Here is a 22,040-nt window from a genome sequence, read left to right as displayed (position 1 = left end):
CACTTGGATACTGTATTTCACGAAGTTATAAAGTCTAAAGAAGGGATATAGATCTGTAATGCATTTATCTGCTATGCTTTACCTGATCCTGTACAGTTACAAGGGCCAGCCCAACTTCTGCTAGGTGAAGAGAGAGTTCAGAAGGCAAAATGGTATAAAGCCCCAAGTACTTATTCTGTTGCTGTTCAGCCATTTTTTCAACAGCCTGGCGATGAGTAGTTACTTCACCAAGGAGAGACTAATGACAGAGAAAGAGTGTTGTTAAGAACAATGGGAAAAAACATGCCTCCATAAACTTAGCAAATGCAGATGTTACATGCAGCTTGCAACAAAGCTAATTGCTTTCAAATTTTTAAATAGTTCATTAAAAAGAATTTTATCTTCAGATTCCCTGGATTCTCATCTATGACTGTCTGTCCAGTTCTCTGCTCCTGTGTGACCACACATATATAGAATATGTCAAGTTTTCAACACCTCCAGTGAAATGAGATGGGTTTATTTTGTTGCTTCCCGCCCCACCCCAAACTGCCAAGATCGAAATGTCACATTCTGTCCATTCCCATTCTACAGTTCCCCTATATTTTAGACGAGAGGAGAAAAATTACTAAACAATATGCTAGCATGTAAAATTGCATAAAAACAAATATGTGAATATATCTTAAATATCTTTAAATTTAGGTATGACAGCCCATCAGCTACTTCATGCTTTATGTATTTGTCTAGCGGCTTACTCAAAAACTAATTAATATTGTCTAATCTGAATACGTGGTGGTTTTGAGCTGATTAACACTCACCAGCAGATTACAATGAAGATAAATATCGTAAGTTTGAAATTGACAGATTTTATATACCTGCAACTCCTGAAGTTGAGTATCCACTTCTGTATCAGGGCTTAATAAATATTCTTTTGTTTCCTGGATCCAGGACTTCACAATATTAATCTCTGCTTCAACCTCCTCACGCTCCTTCAGCTCCTGTTTCACCATCTTCACACCTTTTTTCACTTTCTGTTGCATACTTCAGAAACAAAGAAACAATAACTATTTGTGAAGAATAAAGCAAAGTCTAAAAGCATTGCTTGTCAAAAAATGAATAATAAAGATAGCAATTGATAGCCCCACATCCAGAGTAATAAAAAGTGGGGCAATGTTGCAACAGACTACTAAAGCAGCACACTTAAATTTCTCATGTTCATTCTTCAGTACATTCCTTCTCATTAGCAGTTTTACATATTTTGACATCAAGCACATAATTCTTCTGAAGAAATGCCAATGTTTACAATACAGACACCTACATCTTAGCTCATCACCACAGACTGCCCATATCGTCAGTGGGGGAAGCAGGTAATTCTAGGGCATAATTTAGGATGATTCATCATTCTAAAAGAAACTTCTAAAATAGGTCAGAAAAACTGCATCTTAGACCTGCCTATTTGTCTCCACTAATTAGAGATCAAGAATTAACCATTTCAGATGAGGATATCTACAGTCTAAAATAAGGTGAGACAAATTCTACCCCTATTGATATGATTTGCATTGGCAGAATACCTAGGATAAAGCATGGATCAAACACCTGAGCACCATTTTTGATCCAGGGACCTATTTCCACACTTTCACTAAGACAGAATTTCCACACTTTCCTTAAGAACTTGGATCTCCTGTAAAAAATAGAATCTTTTTCAGATGACAGCTCTGTGTAAGATCTACAGATCTTCTTGTATCTCTTATGTATGTGACATGGATAGTACTTTGATATTCCCATATTTATTTATGGTTTTATAACCTTTCATAGCTGAATCATGCCTTATTTACATGAGCGGGTGATCATCACAGATTCTACTTCTTAGAAACCAATTCTAAGTGAAGAATGGAATTGCAGAAGTGCTAATGTCTACACATATTCTACAGGGTTGCTATTCTACTGGAATCAGTTACACATGCACCCAATGAAGTTTGCACAGGCTAGGTGCAGGGCTTATAGATTATTAATTCTCTCTCTCTCTCCCTCTTCTCACTGTGGAGATCCAGTTAATGACATCTTAGTGCAGTTATGAGGTGGATATGAGTCCTGAAACTTAGCCATAAAACTTCCTGGTTTACACATGACAGGTAAACATTTTAGATTTAGATAAACATTCATATAACCACAGATTGAAATGTTAAGATATGTTTCAGTTGCATATGCACGAAATTCCCCTGTAAATTTTATAGGATACATACTTTTGGTACCTAAGTGCTTCCAACACAGGAAAGAAAGTGATAAACTAATCCAAACTTAGGATACAGAAAGATAAAATGTCACACTTAATGGCGAGATGCAATGGAAGTGTTTAAAATCAGTTATAACTTCAATGTAGTTTATAGAACTCCTACGTAACTTACTATTATTATGCACGGCAAGAAGTACATATTCTAAAATGCACACTCCTGCTGATGGAAATAAAAAATGATAAAAATGTATTTCAAAATTAATTAAAGATAATTTAAAATTAAAGTGATGCTTACTTTAAATATAACAACTGATATCTATTTTAAGCATGGTAATTGTTAATGATTACAAAAATGATACGTGCACTCTTATTAATGAATTGTAAGGTACCGTTTTTCTAGTGAATCTTTTAAAATGTTGCCTTACTTGTGGCATCGATCTTGCATTGCTTTGATTTCTTGTATGACTGGTAGTTCCTCCTGAGATGGAGGTTTTACTTCCACATCCTGAAGCATGCTGACAGTGTGCTGTTTGAGCAGGCCCAATGATGACAGCTGGTGCTCCACCTCCAGGAGGAAACTGCTGTGGTAATCCAGGAGTTCCAGGAGCTCTGTCTTGGATGCCTTTTCCACTGAACTTTCTGGTAAGCGACCTTGTAGCTGATCTATTGCTATGGTGGCTTTCTGAATCTATGGAAAGAGATGCAGTCTTGGCAATAATGAAATTAAAAAGCAGCTATTACAACTGATACCAAAAGGTGCTAAACCCAGTGCTGTACATTCAGATGCTGTAAAACAGTTGTGGCACAGGACTTGTGCAGCAGTCTCTATAGCAGATATAAATCTATGCTCCAATGTGCTAGATCTAGCTAGCTAGCACTAGCTCTTCACAGTGGACTAGGACTTGCTAAGGGATTTTTTTTGCACAAGTGATAAATGGGTCCTCATGTTTTTTAACATTTATTATCTTTATTGTCGTAAGACCTAGAGCTCTATACCAGGGCAGACCTGTATTTGACACAAGTCATACATTTAACAAACAGATTATCCCCATTCCCAGAGAACCTGCAATCTGAGCATAAAATAATGGACAACAACAGGAAAAAAAAGTCAGGTAGGATATAAGGGGAAAAAGAGACACATGATTGGTGAGCATTGACAGGCAATAATATCACTGTATAAACTTAGAAATAGCAACTTCATACTTCTCAGGGGGGAAAAAAGGGAGGGGAGGGAAGAAAAAAGGAAAAAAAAAAGAAAAAAAAAAGGAGAAAAAAAAGGAAAAAAAGGAAAAAAAAAAAAAAAGAGGTTGACAATCTAGAATAGACCATCTGGGGAGGTGAAACATAGAGGAGAAGATTCTGAAGAAATACCAGAAACCAAAATAACTCTGTATTTACTATACTTGTATGCATATAGAAGAACAGTGCAAACCTTGGAGGCAGTGTTTCTAAACCTACATCTTCCATAGCTGTTTTTTAATATAACCTGAGAAAAATCACTTGTTATTCCTGCTATCGGCTTTCTCTACCATAAGAAGATTAATAGGGCAGTATAATGAGTGAAAACCTATGCACAGTTAACAAAGGAGGATTTACCAAGACCAGAAGTTACCTTATCATTAAAGCCCTTCCATTCTTGCACTGCCTCTTCCAAAATTTTCTCTTGTTCTTGGGCTACATTCCGGAGCCGTGTCCAGCGCTGCCAAACTGTTGTCATGGATCTACTTATAGTTGCCTTACTGGCATCATTGCTAACTTTTTCCAGCTGTGAAGCCTTTTCTTCTAGGGCTGTGATCTTCTCATGGAAAGAATTCACTACAGACACAAGAGTCTGAAAAAAGCAAAAATAAGCACTGTTTTCCTCTTTTGCAACACAACTCATAACTATTCAACACACTTGCAGGCGGATGAGCCACTTTCAACCACTGCAAACAAAAGAGCAGGTTGCTGAGTGAGGTTGTTAGGTCTCACTTTATTTTTCATATGCAATATATTAGATAAAGCTCCTTGAAGGACATGGTCCAAAATGCAACTCTATGGAGGTAGCAGAAATCTGGTGTAATCAGTTTTTCTTTCCCCTGCTAGCCCATCAAAATGGATGGAAATGAGTATTCAGGACCCTTCTCATAGCAAAGACTGACTTCTATTAGAGTCTTAAAATGAAAGGAGCAATTCAGGTGTTTAAGCATACATTTATGCCATGTTTATCTTTACTGCCATTTTAGATGTCCAAGCATATTAGGATATTCTCATGAAGCTGGCAGACATGACTTTACTCTTAGGGGAGATTCTTGCCTCCACAGAGACACAGCTGGAGACTAGGCAGGATGTCTGAACTGCCTATATTAAGGCAACTGATTAGCACTCTAAATACTAGAAGAGAAAGTAATTCTTTTAAGTTACATTTCCTTCTTTTAGATTAAACAAGAGTTAATATTAAATTCCAACCCTTCCTGTCCTAGCAAAACTATACCATGTGATCTGAAGTAGATGGATGTTTCTATTGATCTGAATTTCTTGTAGGGTACACAGTTTGGGGGCTTATGCACCCAAGGCTTTTAGGAACCTCCTGGTTCCTTCCAGTTCTCTACAGTCATAGGCACATAGACAGACATTAAGCTGAAAAGTGATTAAAAACATCTCAGTCACCCCACAAATAAAATGCATGTTATGCACAACACAAAATACCTCTTGGTGTCCCATGACAGTTAAGTGCTACAGGAAAAGATCTAAAAACTCAAATTCAGGTTGCCACAGGTAGGGACCTACATAACATACATTTATTTTCACTGAAGGAAAAGGATTACATGTAATTTTCAGTACCTTACCTTATGTGTTCGCAATTTCTCTTCTGCTTCATGAGAAGAAGCAGCTTTAGCTACTGAGAATTCAGATAATTTATTCTCAGCCTCATTCATCACTTCAATAACCTTCTGTCTTGCTGCCTGGTACTCCTGCCACTCAGAAGCACACCTTAAACAAATACAGTTCCAGAAAGAACAATTTAATGCAATACAAAACCATTTGAAAACCAGGAATATTGTTGCAACCAGTTTTCAATGTAACTGCTTAGTTTTGCTGTTACACAGTATTTTCCAAGAAAAAGAAAGATTATTGGGAAAGAGCATACACAGAAGCATATACTCCTGATTTTGAGCTGTGCCTTAAAGACACAGCTAGGCATTTAATATCCTTTGTTTGACTTTTCCTCAGTGACTTTGCCTAGGTTGTGTTTTAAGACCGACCAAACTTTTGGAAACCAGAAAATTCAGGAATAATAAGTAACATAGTTATGCTGGTTAAAAAGGTATTTCCTTTTAGTTCAAAATGTCTGCTTCAAGTTAATTTGTTTCTGCATAAGTCTTATGCCAGGTGAAATAAGGGACAATCATTCCCTATTCTTCTTCTCGGTGCTGTTCCAAGCTTTATATAATTTTATCATAGCTTCCTCAGGATCACACATCTAGTCAGTCAGCGGCAGAGGAGAAAACAGAATCCAAGAGCTCTGAATCCCAATATTCACTTCTCTCATCAGTAGCACAAACATTCTACAAAACTCTGATTAATGCTGTGATCTCTTTCTTTCATCACCAACAAGGTGACCTTAAAATGAAAAGAAAAAAAAAAAAAGATTACTATACCTTTGCAACTGCTCTTGCTGGGTTTTGGCTTCTTGCTTTGTCCCTTTGGCCTTTTCCTCCAATGTAGCTACATTCTGCATTAGCTGCTCTCTTGCTGTGGCTTGGATAAAGGGCTCTATCTCAGACACAAGGCCCTGCAACTCCTTCATATGATCAGTGCACTGACTTTCTGTGCTGAAAAATTCTATGTGGTTCCTTAGGTTCTCCTCAGAGTTCTCAACATCAAGACCATTTCTTGCTAAAAGTAGAAATTCCTGAGCATCTTCAAGCCAGTCATTTGCTATCTGCACCACTTGGTAGTATCTTTGGCAGAGACTATATAATTTATTCAAGGTAGCCTGAAATAAAAGGGAAAATTATACAGAAGGTTACAGACATAAAATTCACAGCAGCAACAAAAATATCCTCTGCTGAGAATGTGGATTTTGCCCATGCTTACCTTCTTTTCCCTTTATTATATCTAAAATACAGTTCCGAAGGGACTACATGGAAGTAGGTTTTGAGTGAGTTTGCTCTTCTACATGCAGGTATAAATGCATATTAAGGAAGACTTTTCCCCCTTCCCCCCCAAGTCATCCATGAAAACAGGCCACAACCTATGTCATTAAAAAAACTCAAACAACAGGATTATTAAAATCAATCTTTTCATGATGATTACAAACATCAGGCCACAGAGAGATCTTTCCCAGCTTCATGAGAAAGAAACTAATGACACTTTGGGTGCACTAACCTGTCTCACATGTATAGCTTCTTGAACTTCACCATCTAATTCTGTCAGCTCAGCAAGAGTATTTTCCAGGTCAGCAGGTATCAACTCCTTTGCTTTCATATATCTCTCTTTCTCTTTATTGCTCAGTGCATTCATTATTCTCAGGCTTGACTGCACTTCTTCCTGATGTATCTGAACCTTTCGGATTTCTTCTTGAATGCTTCGCAGTTTGAGGTCCAAACTTAATGTTCCATTAAGTTCTGTTTTCACCCATCTCAACCAGTCCAGTGAGCGGCAGATTTCTGTCTGGAAGTCTATGCTTTGCACAAGTCTGTTCTCGCACTCCATCACGGTGTCACCAATGGCAGCATGCAAAGACTTTAGTTTCTCTTGCCAAGACTGAACTTGGTGATTTGTTGTCTCACGTGCAGATGAGTCAAGCTGAGGAGAAAGGGCTTCTAGATGTTCAGTTATTCGCTTCAGAAGGCTCCCCGAGTCTTGTAAGCTGCCCACCAGAGAATGGTATATTTTCAACTTTTCTTCTATTGGGAGCGTTTCTTCATTTACCTTAATCTGCTCCTTCTTCACTGCCTCTAGTTGTGCCTCAAACTGCATACACATTTTCTCATGCTCCTGGCATGCTTCTATTGTGTCTTCCAACAGGCTGATTTTCTGTTCTATTTGCCTTTTCAACTTGTGATACAGCGTGACAAGTTTTAACATCTCATCTGGTTGCCATGGCTGGCCCGTGCTTCGAAAGGCCTCCTTCTTCTGGTTTAGTTCATCCACTGCTGCACCAAGGCTCACCACTTCACCTAAGAGATCTCTGTAGCCCTGCTGGAGTGACACAGCTTCTTTGGCTAAAACAGCACCTGGAGCTTTGGCCATGTTAATAAACTGATCTTCTAGCTCAGTCAGAGCTTTACTTGTCAACTCAATCAAAGAAGCATACTCTTTTCTGGCATAAATTGCTTCCTGAACCTTATATAATTTTTCTTTTGCCAGAGCAGTGACAATATTGAATTGCTGAGGGAGAATGTTAAGTTTTTCATCCAGATAAGAATGATCCACTTCATTAAGTGATGGTAGGATTTCTTGGCCATCTCTTTGCAGTGCAAGTAACAGATTTTCATTTTCTGGAGACTGCTCAAGAATCTGTTGATATTTTGCCAGTTGGCTGTATAGTTCAGAGTTAGAATTCATTACATTGACTTCTGGGAATGTGACAATATCAGCTTGTTTTAGCCAATGGCAAACTTTATCCAAGTCTTCTTTGAAATATTTCCTGGAAACTATGTTTTTCTCCAGTTCTAACAATCTCTGGTTACACTTCTGTAAAACAGTGTCATACACATTCTGTAGTTCTTGCAGTTTACCTAACACTTCGCTCTTTTCTTGTTCTGTGGCTTCTTTCATTAAATCCCTTCCTTGAGCCCACAACCCTGTGACTTCATTTTGATAGGCCTTCAGGTTAGCCTGGGCATTCTTACAAGTCCTGATCTGTTTGTTCACATCTTCTGGCAACAGACAAATGTGTTCTGGAAACGTTACCTTCTTCTCATGCTGGTGAATTTGGTTCGTAGTCTGAAAGACTGCCATGAGAAACTGGGTCTTTTCAGACAGTGCTTTGTTCAGGTGCTTTCTCCTCTGGCCGACCAGATCGCTGAGACAATCTACATGGTGCTGTGCATCAGAAAGTGCTTTCTGCAGCTCCTGCCTTTCATTGAGCCCTAGGTTGGCCATCACTCTGTCAGCATCCTTCAAAAGCGTCTTCAGAACAAGCTGTTTGGCTTCAAGCTCACTGCAAATGGTAAGATGATCCATGAGAAGACTCTGAGCCAAATCTGGGGGAGGACTTTGTTTAAGAGCCTCTGAGATACTGGGTTGCTGCTCCTCTGCCCATTCCATTAGTTCCTGAAATTTGGAATGCACCAAACTGAGTTCTTCTAAGGTTGAAACAGAAACTTGAATTTTCCTTTTGACAAGGTCCTCCAGCTGAGTCCAGCGTTGCTCGAAATGACCCAGTTGCTCCTTTACTAATTCTTTGTCATCAAGATTCAGATGTTCCATCATCTTCTGTTTCTGATCTTTCAAATCTTCCAGAGCAAATCTCCTTTCCTGTAGTGCCAGTGCCAATTTTTGCAAAGCTTCAAGGTGCACATTTGTACTTTCAGCATCAGATCTGTTATCAAAATGGACAGGGCAGAAATGGATTATTAGATACTCTCTCAGGACAGACTTTTAAAAGACGTCAGGATGAATTATAAGCCCACTATATACTGAAATCAACATGATACCGATACCTACTGTTTTCAGATTCTTTTGAGAGTACCAGTCTTGAATGTTAATTTAAGAGTTTAACATTTTTATTCCTCTCCCTTTCATCTGCAATACGGTCATCAGGCTGACCATACAAATTAATATGAATACTAGAGCATACTGGTTATATTACACGTACGAACAACAACATGTACTGAGGTTGAAGTGAATGTTGTTCTATGACAGTGATAGCAGCAGTAATAGACTCTTACAACTTTACACACAGCTGGTGTGTTTATGCTATACAAAGCAGCTGCAATCATTTAGTGGCAGCAACTAAGCTTTAATGTAATAGTCTAATAAATACAATATCACAATGAAAAACACACATGAAACACAGTAAACATAAATGAAAGAGTTCAAACAAAATAGTCAAAATTCTTGAAATATCAGAAAATGCTATACCCTGAGATGGGATCGATCAGTACTTGTCTTAAAGACAAACACTGAAGATCTGGCTTCTCAAACTCTCTTTATTTCAATACAAGTAATTGACCTATAATTAATAAGGCAGGCTTGCTTTAATTAAGCATGGAAAAAGGGATTTTTCATGGATCCAACTTAGGGACACTCTGTAAATAGCTCTTTCAGGGTATATGCGCTAAGTCAGCTTTGCGCATGCTACTCCTTTTTTACCTAGCCAGGTTGTCCCACTCCTTTGTGAGCTTCTCCAAGAAAACTTCAACAACATTCATGCGATCATGGTAATCCCCTGTCCTCTGCAGATCCTCCTCCCTCTGTATCAGCAAACTGTGTGCCTGAAGGCACAGATCCAGCCACTGGTTGCTCAGTTCTCCTATTTCCTTGTGTTCAGGTGATTCCTGTCCTTGGGTTAGTTTGTTCATCTTCTCAGTCACAGAGGTAAGAGCTGACTGTTTAGACTGCAACTTCTGACTGAATTCCTGAAAAAGATACAAGTCAAAACCAATATGGTGACACCTACTCAAAATTATAAGATGGAATTTAGATAAAACCTCTGAAATAAATAAATAGTGTAAGGACTCATTATCTGCCGAGGCAAATGCTGCGCAGATTTAAATAGGAAGAAGTGCCTTCTCCCCTCCCCTAACCTCCCTTCTCATCTTCCCAGGTGAGGACAGGTTGGTTATAGATGTGAAAGCAAACCAGAGCAGCTTCCAAGTGCCAGTGAGAAACAGAAATCACGATCAAGTCACACCTTGCTGTCCAGGCTTCTGGACTAGCACAGCTCCTACCATACACTAAAACACACAAGATAGTCTGGGTGTCATGAGAATTCATTTCACCAGTATTGTTTCTAGATCATTTTTTCCTTTTCCTTTTTCATTAGAGACTAAAAATAAGAAGCAGAGTCCATGAGTCAGTGAGCCCCCACATCCATACTTTGTTTTGTTCCTAATTCTATAATAGCGGCCATTATCACTATCATTATTGAAACAAAGAATGATTATCTAGGTATGATTGCTATTGGAGCTTTAAATTCTAGTAAATAAGAGTCCATCTGCATACACATTTCTTACTGAATAAGAAGTCACAGAGAACCCCGAAAAAAGAATATACAATATACTGACAACTAAAACTAACCAAATATTTTTCAACACTTACTCACTGTCCAGGGTAAATATTATCTTTTCCCAAACTCTAGTTCCAATAAGTGTAACTAAACAGCCATGCCCAGCTCCAGCACTTTCCTGGGGTGATGCGTTTTCACTGAGGGCTGGTAGGGGTTCTGCAGAAGAGATGTTACTGCTCAGCTCTGCCTCATTCCTCTTTGTGACTGCTTCAAATAGAGCTAGGCATCTTCCTTTACCAGGGCAAATTCAAGGAAAAAATACACATTGTGCCACATATGACAGTACAGCAGGTGCCTGCCTTTCCTAATAATCCAAAGTTCCTGACTGAAATAGTGAAGAAATACAGACTCCTGCTTCTTCCTGGACTCTAATGACAACTAGTGTAACAGCTTTCAGTCCGCATTGTGCTGAGGAATCTTCAAGGCCTATGACTTTGTTAAAACACTTGTGTAGAACAGACATGAAGAGGAAGTGCTGTTTACTTTCACTCCTGGCATATCAGGAAAAGAATACAAGTGAAATCTAGACCAAAAATGCAAACCTCAAGCATTTCATCATTTAATAAAGAAAAAAATCTGTTTTCCTATTTCTTCTTGTTACTTTACTGATGTTTGTGATGTGTGCAGAATAACCATATAAATTCTCTCTTCTGCAATGAGAAAGAATAAGTGAAGATCTGAAGGCACTTCTCTCATTATTTAGGGTAAATTAAATTGGGTTTCTATGATACCTATTCTCCAGTAGTTTTCAGAGTCCAGCAAAACTGAATAGTTTCCTAGACTAATTTTGAAATACATCTAAATAATTTAGAAATATTGAAATCAAAGAACTTAACAAGTACAAGTTGCAGATCTTATCTTCAGGTCCACTGTGATCAGCAATTAGCCTATCAAAAGTGAAGACAAATCAGAACAGTAGGCTGAAAATTGTCTATTGTTAAAAAAACAAAACCAGAAAAATACTAAAGTACGGTGTTTTGCTTTCTGTGTCAGCCTGTAGCATCATTAAGGGAACACTTTTTCCTCTGTCTTCTCTGCTCTTACTTTGAATATATTAGCAATTGTATGCAAAATGTGCATATAACACGAATTATAGTATCAGCCAAAGGATGAACTTCTTCCTTACCTTCTGTTCTTAACCCAAAGTCTCCTTACCTTAACCTGGAGTACCATATTCTGGGCAATGTTCAGCTCCAACTCTGCCCGTCTCCTTTTCAAATTCTGTAGTTGTTGATCTGCATCCTGGAAATATATCCAGAGCTCAGCCTTCATTTGTTTGATCTCTTCCCAGCCTTGAGCCAAATACTGTGAGTGCATTATCTGTTGCTCAATCTAGAAGAAAAGAAATGAAAAGGAGTAGGAAAGCTTTAATGCATCTATTCTGGGAGAATGGAGGATGAATACCATTCTTCATCTGAGCACAATACTGTACTAAAGCAAATTTCTGCACTGGATTCTGAAGGGGCTAATAATATTCATAAAAAGAGTCTTAACATTCAAAAGTCATAAAAATCAGACCTATCAAAGGAAAGCTGTGGAGAATAAAAAAAAAAAAAAAAAAAAAAAAAAAGAATTATCGTCCACCCTTGAGAGAAGCAAGTATATTTATGAGTATGTGTATTTCAAAGTGTTCTCGGTCTTCTGTTAAAGCTTAAATTAACTGTATAATTAAGTCTATTGCATGCTAAGAATATTGCTGGACTGTGCCCTACATGCCTTCACAATGACCAAATAAAAGCTTAAACTAAACACTTTCATTTAATTTGCTTAGCCCAGTTATTTTGCTTACATGCCTTTAGTAAAATGCCAATAAGAAGAATGCTTACCGGATCTGAGCCCATCAGTCACCGTAAACCAATAGTCACACAGCTTCTTTTGCTCCAAGTACAGTAGCAGGGCGCCTTTAAGGTTTAGACACTCAACCAGCTTAATATATCTCAGCACTGTACTGTCTGTGATTCCTTAAAAATATTTCGCTGCTTTATATGTAAAAGGAGAATCTTATTCTGATGTTTGGGATGCTTTTTAGCTATTCAATATTTGGACTGCCATTTGTTTATGGACTACTTGGATTTATAGAATTTGCTTCTCTGGTATGGAACACTGTTACTATATCTATTAGATTTTTACTCTTGGTAGAAGTAGTTTCAGAAGTTTGGTTGTGTGTGTATGTGAAACTAAGTTTTTCATGTTCACAACAACAGGAATGTTCATAATGTTTCTTTTCTAATAACTTATGTTTATAATTTTATTCTAAAACCAAGCATGAAGCTACTTTAAAATTTAAAATTGAGATACACTTCTATAAATAAATATGCTGAAATAGATGCACTCGGAGTTATGAAATGAATCATCATAAAATACGATGATTATAATTAATATATTAGTATACCCTAGTAAGAACATGAGTCTACTGTTGAATAAATAATAACAGTAAAATATGTCTAAGCTTTAATAAAATATAGAGAAGAACAGATTGAATTGTATTTTATGGAAACAAGTAATTTGGATCAGGTTTTCTTCCATAGAATGTTATTTGTGTGGCTTTAGACCAACATCTTGTAACATTGCCTAAGTACCTTCAGCAACCTTTCTCATGTGTATTTGCATTACTACCAGGATGGCAATGTGTTGATTTAATAAAAAATAAAATAAAAAATAATAATAATTAAAAAAACCCAAAACAAAACAACAACAACAACAACAACAACAAAAAACCAAAACCAAACCAGAAAGAGAAAACTATTTCTAAAGGAAATACTTAAGATGAAAGTAAGAAGACACTTCTTTAAACCATTACCCAATATGACCTTTTCAAAAGAGGACAAATCAAGGCAGTTAAAGCTCTAAATAGGATTAAAAGCAGGTTGTTGTGGTTATCTTGTACCGTATGTTTTATTTGTTGAATATCTGTTGCTGTACTCTTCACTGTGGCATCCGACAGATCACACATGGAGCACAGAAGATCCAGGTATGTATTGGCCTGCTCCTGCAGAGCTCGGAAATGTTTTACCTGAGGGAAGACAATCCTCAAATAAACTCTGAGAATGTGGAAATAATCTCTTATTTTATTACAATCTTGCATTTTAGTATTTTTATTTTAACTTATTATTTCCAAAAGATGAAACACAGAGATACACTATTGTATTAGCTAAGTCTGCTCTGTCACAGTTATGGAAAAGAGTAACTCTTAAAAACTTGATTATCATCCAAGTATCAAAGCACTTAGTGACATATGCATTACCTAGATTATTTCTTTATCAACAAAGCATTGGATGGATACACGCAGTTTCAACAAGGTGACTTACTTTCCCAAGGTGAATGGGAAGCAGGGCTTTATCCAATTATTAATGCATCATGTCCCTATACCTATAAAATTCTCCAGTGTCTGATAGATCATGGGGAATCCAGCCCAGTGGCACAACACACTTTCCAACATATTCCAAAACCCTTCCAGTGTCCCCAATATCTATGACTGCCAAGATCAGACAACATGATGCTGTTGAGGGTTCTTGCTCTTGACATTGCCTATAGGAGCTCACCTCTCCCTATGAGTTTTCCTCATCCCGAAAGAAAATGAGGACTCTGCTCTCCTCACCTGTGTGCTGCAGTTCTGCATGTCACTGGGAAGGTGCTGCCCTGCTGGCCCCACAGTCACCCCCTGCTCCCCCGGACCCTGCAGAGCTGCCATCTGTAGTATTTCAAGGTCTCTACTAAGCCACATGGTGGATGAGACAGCCCTGAATTCCAGCATTTTTAGTAGGATACCAGTTTAATTTGAAATCAAGGTACAAATCCAATGTAAAATACATTGAGTTACTGAGAATAATCAAGAAGCAAAGAAACCATTCTTAATGGCTAATGTGGGCTAGAGGCAGTTGTATGCTCTCAGGCTGAAAAATTGTTTTAATTGCCCGCTAACAGACTCTGTGTCCGTGGTACTATGAAACCAGGTCTCACATAGGAACATGAGTAGACAGATGGGCAGTTGGACAAGCAGAAAGACACAACCTCTCTGCTAAACACATCTGTGGAGTACCTGAGCAGTTTTATCTGATTAGCCAACTTTTTTCAGGTAACATATTTCTAAGCATTAAGCAGAGCTAGCAAAAGCCCTGTGTGATTTTTCACCTATGGTTATTTTTCACTCAAGATATTCCTTTCAGAGCTGGGAATAAACAATGAGGCTACACAGCCCTCTAAGAAGGTCACACAGAGTATCTAATTTCTATTAATATAAAGCTCTTACCTGAACTCACCTTATTAAGGATAACTGAGCATTTTCAAGTGCTGAACTTTTACCTGTTTAATTGCATCTGCCAGGCTGAAAGGCAGCCAGGTAGTTGGCTTTAGCTCTGACTGCACCGTAGACAGCCAAGTCTGGCACTGTTGTAGGGTATCCTGATGATTAACATGCTTCTGGAGTTCATGTTCCAAACTCTGGTACACCTAAAATAAACATTTTGTAAAGTCATCACATTTCCAAACACCACTATTCGCTCTCTTCTCCCTCCTTGAAAACTGCAAATAAAACAAAATATTAAAACTGTGGTTATTTTAGCCCTTGTACATAAAAGTACCAAGGGTTGAAAGCTCTTTAAGCTCTCACTGCATCTTGCTAATTTGTGGAGATGATGGACAATATCTAAGGCACAGCTTCTGGAAAGAAAAAATAAAGATGCAAGTGAAGAGTATTGTCTCTTATTTCTGTATTCTTGTTCAACATTTTGCCAGTGACCTAGTATGAGGTTTTACCTACCTCTACAAATCTTACTGACTATGAAGTCTACTTGGGGGCAGGGGGAGGGAGGTCAGAGGGGGGTGTTTTGTTTGGGCTTTGGGGGGTTTTGAGGTTGTTGGGGTTTTTTTGGTTTGGTTTGGGGTTTTTGTTTGGTTTTTTTTTTTGGACTATGCTGGCTTGATCTCCTAATTGGATTAACAGAATGACCCAGCTAGCCCTTCTTAACTGTATATTCTGGTTTTACTAAGAGAGACAGTATTTCCTAGCACATAATTAAGACCCTTTATGTACATACGTAAACTACTGACACCAAGAGTGCAATTTGCTCCCTAGTTTTATTAAGTAGGAATAGTTCTAATTTCTTTCCTGCAGCTGCTCAGAAGCTACCATAACATGAAAGTAGTGAGGGTGTGGAGAGATTAATTTACGAACTGATAGGCAGCTAGTTTTGCTGGCTGCAAGGCAACATTTGGATCACAAGGAATTCAACTGTAGCACAGTAATGATGAAGTGCTACATTAGTAACCTGTAACCTCAATTTAGATGGAAACAGTAGAGAGAGTTAAATGGCATAAAAACATTTTTGAAACAGGACTTACTCTTTGGGCTGTGCTACATATGGCAGAATAGCTGTCCTTCATCCCCTGAAGATGGCTTTGTATGTTTTGCTTAAATTTTCCTTGAAGATGTTCTGTGCATTGATTGATCAAGTAATCACCTTTACTCTTAAGGCTGTTCAAACGATCTTCAAATCCTGCAATTTCTTCCATGATAGCCTGAGAAATAGATAAAATACTTTTGAAGAAATATTTTAAACTTAAAACATGTTCTGCATCACAGCTTTTTAAATAAGCTTCGCCCCCCACAACACACTTTGACTTCAGATTTGGAAAAAAGTTTTCAGACAATGTGTATTGTTATAGTCAAGCTATTAGAGTGTATATTCATTCTAAAACCATTGTCAAAAGCCTGTACATAGATGTCCCACAGAAACATCAGTAGCACTCTCATAATGTGTACACATTACATGCTTATGCCACAGGACCACCCTTAATTTTCCTTTGTCACATGCTCTCCAGGGCTCCACCAACTTGTGTCTAGTAATGAGGATTAAATCTGATGCTGAATTGTACCTTATTCCATAAGCTCTTCCACTGTAGACAGTTCTTTCCATTGACTTTGGTGGGGCCAAATTTTTATCTAAGGAGGTTACTTAAAGAGTAACACACCAATCACATTGAGTTAAAAGATTTCAATATGTGCCCTTGGGAACTCAGTTTCAGGGAATGGTAGGGAGGGTTGGATTTTGCTTTCTTTTATCTTCTAGAAAGCATCAGCTATCGATGTGGTGAATGATTATCATTAACAGCAACCATAACAATACCTTGAATAAAGGCAATGGAGGAAATGTTACAAACTAATAGATGGGAAAAAAAAATATGGAAAATTAATATTTTTTTTTTTTTTTAATCCTTAAAAGTGCCAGAGCAAAAAATTCCTTAGCAGTAAAATGACCCTAATCTGCTTTTTGTGGCCTATTTCCTGGGACATTTCAGCAAAAACCTGACACAGAATTTAGACCAGTGTACAACAAAGCACTTGTGCAGATGCAGTATCATCCAAAACAGTGCTAACAAGGCAGATTTATAAACTACATTAATGACACTGATGCTTATTTACATAGCAGTAAGAGGGATAAAACAGGTGAATGACAAAACTAGAGCTCTGGAGTGGAGACAGAGAAGCAAAGAAGAAAAATTCTATTTTACCAGACAAAGGAAGTTTACCCAATAGCAAACCCACCTTGTGGTTAGCTAGTTGCTGAGTGATTACTTCAAGATTGTTACTCTCCATGAGGTCAGGGCTGACGAGCCTGCTGGACATATGTAATAACCATTTCTCCCCTTCTTGCAAATCACTATTGTAATCCTCATGTTCTTTTACTCTCACCTCTAAGGTTTCAACGTATGCCTGCAGGTCCACAATAACCAAGATTAAATATTCAGGTAATTAGAAGAATAAAACAAACAAACAAACAAAACAAAACAAAAAAAACAAAACCCCAAACAAAAACAAGCACCAAACCAAAACCCAACAAGAGTTTGAAAGCATAGTAAGAGATTTATCTTCTAAATTTATATTCCTGTGAGGGACTCTCACATGATTAGACTGTTAAGGAAGATATCAGAGGGATTACTTGTGTGAATAAACTCTGCGGTAGTGAGCAGTACTTTCACTCCAGATGAAATGCCATACTTTGAAGACTGAGGAAAACACTGAGGTTCTCCTTACTTTAAGAAAAGGAACATTGTCAATTTGACATTAAGTTCACTTAAAAAGTTATTACATGCTCTCTGAGAGCCTGCACATGACCTACCAAATGTTATGGTTGGGTCTCTGCTGCTTATAGCCTTTGCACATACGTATTGCCTGTGATTGTGCTAGGCAAATAAAGAATGTACACATGGAGTTAAAATGTATTTATTCTTTTTAAGAAAGATTTTTCATACACTTCTTTACATTTAAGTCATCAACATTACAAGTAATGCAACAGATACCAGTTTTGTGGTACAGATCAGAGCAATGTCTGTAAATTAAAAATCAACTGTGAGAAAAATAAAATCATCTGCTATTGGTGGATGGATTGGCAATTAAATATACTTAGGTCAAACATAAGTACTAACATGGTTTGCAGAGCTTATCCTTGTTAGGAGTATAACCTATTAAAAGCTTTAGGAATAATCATACTTTAGGACACATTTAGAGGTATTAGTTCTTTCAAAGTACTACAGACATGTGGACTAATGAATCAATGTTAATTAATAATGCCCTTGCTCAATTAAATTATATCCATCTTGCAGTTCATTTTCCCCAGCAACTTTCATTTAACAACTAGATTAAACAGGATTTGTGCAAGATCTAGCAGAAACAAGAGACAAAATGGTATAATTTAAGGGCATCTGTCCCTTCAAGAAATAATGTATTTAGCAATCTATTCAAAGAAATTAAAAATAGTAGCAATAGTACAAACTAGTCACTGATATATAATTTCCCCTCAGTGCTACACAGACTTCACCTGCCACACTCAAAATTCATTTCAGCTACTCTTGTTAGATGTATTTATGTAGAAATTCCTCCCCTATTCAAGAATATTCCCCACCCCCAAGAAATTAAATCTAAATGGCTCTGTGTACAGCATGTGACATGACAACATGAAACAAATAGCAGCTTCTTAAAGAGGGGAAAAAATACAGCAAATTGAAAGAACCTAGAGTTTTCTTCCTGACTTTTTACCTTAGTTGTGCTGCAGAGTTCCTGATAACTTCTCTGAAGGTCTTGAATGTTGTTCTTCAGAGTCACGTCATTCACCAGATCAAAAAGTGCTTCTCCCTTTTCTATCACTGATTTTATTGAAGGCTCATGGGACAGAACAGTCTGCTGTATGGACTACAACACAAGCAAGAATTAAAATAAATCTATTGAACACTGAAGATCTATTTCACTAACTTCTCTTTGGTCTGAAGTACAGGCTTCTATCATGGTATATATCATCCTTTCCAGATGAGAAGAGCTTTGCTACCAGTGCAGGACTATGTTTGCCAGCCATGCCCTGAGACAACAACTTTGCAGGCACCTAAAGGCAATTGCTCCTTTAGTGAGTGGCTAGTAGCATGGCTAATAATCTGGAGCTGGTGAAGGAAAGGGAGTTAATATGTGTCAAGGGGCAAGTGCTAGGGGTAAAACTTGCTCAGAGGAACAAATTCTGCAAATAGGTGGGAAAGCATCACCAAAGCCATCCCCTTAATGGGATAGTATGCAAATAAGTGTATACCACTGTACTCTCAGGAGTATACTGATCTGCTATGTCATTGTGCTCCAACAGCATGGCACATGCCAGCATCTATCAAATGACGGTGAGATGCCAGCTCCCCAAATGTGTAGAAAGCAAGCACACAGCTATGACATATGACTTTGAGTACTGAAGCTGATGAGGGGTAGTGGGCAGTTTCAGAGAGAAAGCTTGGATGCTCTGTGGGTACTGCTCGGCAACAGCCAAAACATTGGTTTGTTAGCAACACTTTTAGCCACAAATGTAAAGCACAGCGTTATATGGGTTTCTATGAGGAGATTTAGCTCCATCACAGCCAGACCCAGTACACATCTGAGGTTTGTTGTCAATTTTTTCTACTCATTTTTACAACTGGGAAAAAAACCCACCCAACCATGACTTCATTAAAATCCTAACTAAAAACAGAGGAGGCCATAGCAGCTGGCTGTCTTAGATGTTAGTTGAGCTGGGACATCCAACTTTAACCAGAAAGCTGATTAAGCCAATGCAAACAGAGGCAATTGTCTGCAGTGAAGACCAATTGATTTCTATCCTTGCTTAAACAGCAGTTAACTCTGTTGATATCAATGGAATTACTCATATGTGTACTCATAAAAGAGTTTTGCTCCATAACAGGAAATTTTCAGATATGGAAGCCTTATTAGGACATCCACATTTCAAATTCAGGTGTCCATTCTGTTTCATTGATAGAGGTACCATGCATGTTTTCACGTTGATGTTGATTTGGACATCCAGGCCAGAGACATCTCATACATCTATTGGGGAAACTTGAACAGACACCTGGATCAGAGGATTTATTGCGAGTCACTAGGTCAAAATTGTCTTGATAGTACAATGATATAACCCCTTTTTACCTTGTATTTGGACAACTGGGCCTTCTTCTCATAGAGCTCGCTCTTTGGCTCTGCTGGAGCACGTAACATGGCTTGGTACTCTGTGACCCACTGAGTCTGTGTCTTGTACTTGTCTGAGAACTCCTTTGCCAGCTGAAGGCACTTCTCCGAAGTCATATGCTCTTTCCTGATGGAGCCAGCCAGCTCTTCAAGCTGTTCCACATGATCTCCAATTTCTTTTCTTAACTGATCAACTTCATTTTCTTCCATGTACTTTATGGCTCGCTCCCCCTTCTCACGGGCGGATTTCAGTAAACTGTGCCCTATGTCCATATCACTCAGTAGCAGCTGTGAAGGAAGTGTTGGTTAACAGAAAACATATGCAAGCTCTCGCCTTTTTTTTTTTTCTCCAGTCAATATAGTTCTATTATCAGTAAGAGACTAATGATTTTTTTTAATTTATTTTGCTAAGGACACAGAAGGAATTGCTAGGGAAATTAAATGGAGTTTTCATTAAAAAATTGCCCAGAGTTAAGGTGTGGTAAACTAGAAGGAAGCAGAAAAAGCAAATACTTTTGTTCTACACTGGGCTTGTGAAGATAAACACAGAAACTGAGGACTATCAGGAGCGGATTCGTACTCCAAATTCTGAAATAAATAAAAGTTTTCCCTAAGCATATTATATTTAAGCTGCAGGACATATGAAGAACTCATCTATAACTCTGAGATGAAACGTGAGTTTTACTACTGAGTTATTTCAGTGAAGAGAAATAGGAAGCACTTCTTGCCACAGTGCACACTGGTATAAAATATACATGACAGGATGCCTTGCAAGGGGAATTTAAGTTTTAACCTAAAGCAAGACACTTACAAACATGCCTTATGGAAGGATAGGATTATATTATTTAGGACTATTCATAACCTTAAGAACCAAACTGTGATCTAATGTGTGTATGACATGAGAACAGAAAGTTTTATACTGGGTGATCTTTATCCTATTAGCTTCTCTGGGCAAGGTGAAGTCAGAATTTTGAGCAGCTATTAAAGATGCTTGTTAAAATATATCCTCTTTTTGGTGAACAGAAACAAAAACTGCATTCAAGAAAGCTGTACCTCTAGTTTCTGCACTTTTTTCTCCATTGCTGTTTTATCAACCACATCAAACTTGGTGATCACATTTCTGAAGTTCTTGTTAGTAGCTCCGTACCAATCTGTGTAAGCACTAAAAGCCAATTCTGACTCCTCCATACAGCGTATTTCTTCTTCCAGAAACTTTATTTGCTCCTTCAAACAAATTTGGAGGGTAGGGGGAAGAAACAAGAACCACCCAGATGTTTATCATTGCTTTTGGCTAAAGATAGCAATAAATTGCTATTTATTAATAAAACCTGATGTACTAAGATTAAACACATAGGTTTCGAGTTCTTTCATATCTGGTGGATAATTCTCACTGAGGTCTTGTCAGGGTGTGCACGTAGTAATCACTAATGTTAAAACTGAGTTAATGCTAAACACTGAAAAGGTACTTATATTTTGAAATTTGAATTGTGACTTGTGATTATGGTACTATGAGACACTTACTACTTAAAGTGACCTGAACACTGTACCGTATCAATTCAAAATTTCCCTATACCCATGTCTTTCAGGTAACCTGAAAACACTTCTCTAGAGGTCATTTAGCATTCAAACATACTGAATTCTGAATTTCTCTCCTGCAACTGCCAAAAAAGACAGTAACAACATCTGATTAATACTGAATATTTCTGAAAGGGCATTATCCCAATTATCGTTCTCTAATACATTTAGTCCAATGAAATCTGCAGGTATGTTTGTGTATATATATGAACATATGTGAATATTATATTACTGAGTCTACAGTAATGAATAAACTCTGATAAAGTCTAATTACAAAAGTCTGTTTACATTTGTTTCTTAACTGACAATTTATGATGTTACAATGAATTAATTTTCAGTACTTACCAAGACATGAAGAAGAAGAGTTTGGTAGCGAGATGTAAGCTGCGTAGCCTGGCTTCCTGTTCTACTTGCAGTGAGACTTTCCTCTAGTATTTGCTGAGCCAATACCCCAACTTCCTCCACATCATCTTTGTAGACTGTAATTTCTTCATGCCACTTCTGTGACAAAGACATTATCCAGCTTATATGACTGATTCAAACATCTTAAA

General features: G+C 37.8%; 1 protein-coding gene across 20 annotated transcripts in view; it reads right to left on the bottom strand.

Moving 5' to 3' along the window:
• Nucleotides 1-22,040, bottom strand: part of SYNE1 (spectrin repeat containing nuclear envelope protein 1) — a 318,475-nt gene that overhangs the window by 118,994 nt on the left and 177,441 nt on the right. For 19 of the 20 annotated variants that reach the window (XM_049801239.1, XM_049801241.1, XM_049801249.1 and 16 more), the window contains 17 exons: nucleotides 21,835-21,990; nucleotides 20,968-21,138; nucleotides 19,876-20,202; nucleotides 18,466-18,618; nucleotides 16,975-17,142; nucleotides 15,771-15,947; nucleotides 14,733-14,879; nucleotides 13,318-13,443; nucleotides 11,586-11,762; nucleotides 9,515-9,780; nucleotides 6,581-8,741; nucleotides 5,851-6,188; nucleotides 5,038-5,182; nucleotides 3,822-4,040; nucleotides 2,635-2,897; nucleotides 852-1,017; nucleotides 83-238 (listed from right to left, as the gene is read on the bottom strand). In XM_049801239.1, coding sequence (XP_049657196.1) covers nucleotides 83-238; nucleotides 852-1,017; nucleotides 2,635-2,897; nucleotides 3,822-4,040; nucleotides 5,038-5,182; nucleotides 5,851-6,188; nucleotides 6,581-8,741; nucleotides 9,515-9,780; nucleotides 11,586-11,762; nucleotides 13,318-13,443; nucleotides 14,733-14,879; nucleotides 15,771-15,947; nucleotides 16,975-17,142; nucleotides 18,466-18,618; nucleotides 19,876-20,202; nucleotides 20,968-21,138; nucleotides 21,835-21,990 — 5,316 coding nt within the window. Of the gene's footprint in view, nucleotides 1-82; nucleotides 239-851; nucleotides 1,018-2,634; nucleotides 2,898-3,821; nucleotides 4,041-5,037; nucleotides 5,183-5,850; nucleotides 6,189-6,580; nucleotides 8,742-9,514; nucleotides 9,781-11,585; nucleotides 11,763-12,256; nucleotides 13,085-13,317; nucleotides 13,444-14,732; nucleotides 14,880-15,770; nucleotides 15,948-16,974; nucleotides 17,143-18,465; nucleotides 18,619-19,875; nucleotides 20,203-20,967; nucleotides 21,139-21,834; nucleotides 21,991-22,040 lie in introns of those variants that run through there. The other variant, XM_049801256.1, reaches the window with a different exon arrangement.

This window comes from Accipiter gentilis, chromosome 5, assembly GCF_929443795.1.
Source record: "Accipiter gentilis chromosome 5, bAccGen1.1, whole genome shotgun sequence".
Lineage (NCBI taxonomy): Eukaryota > Metazoa > Chordata > Aves > Accipitriformes > Accipitridae > Astur > Astur gentilis.
This window is presented reverse-complemented; position numbering and strand designations above follow the sequence as displayed.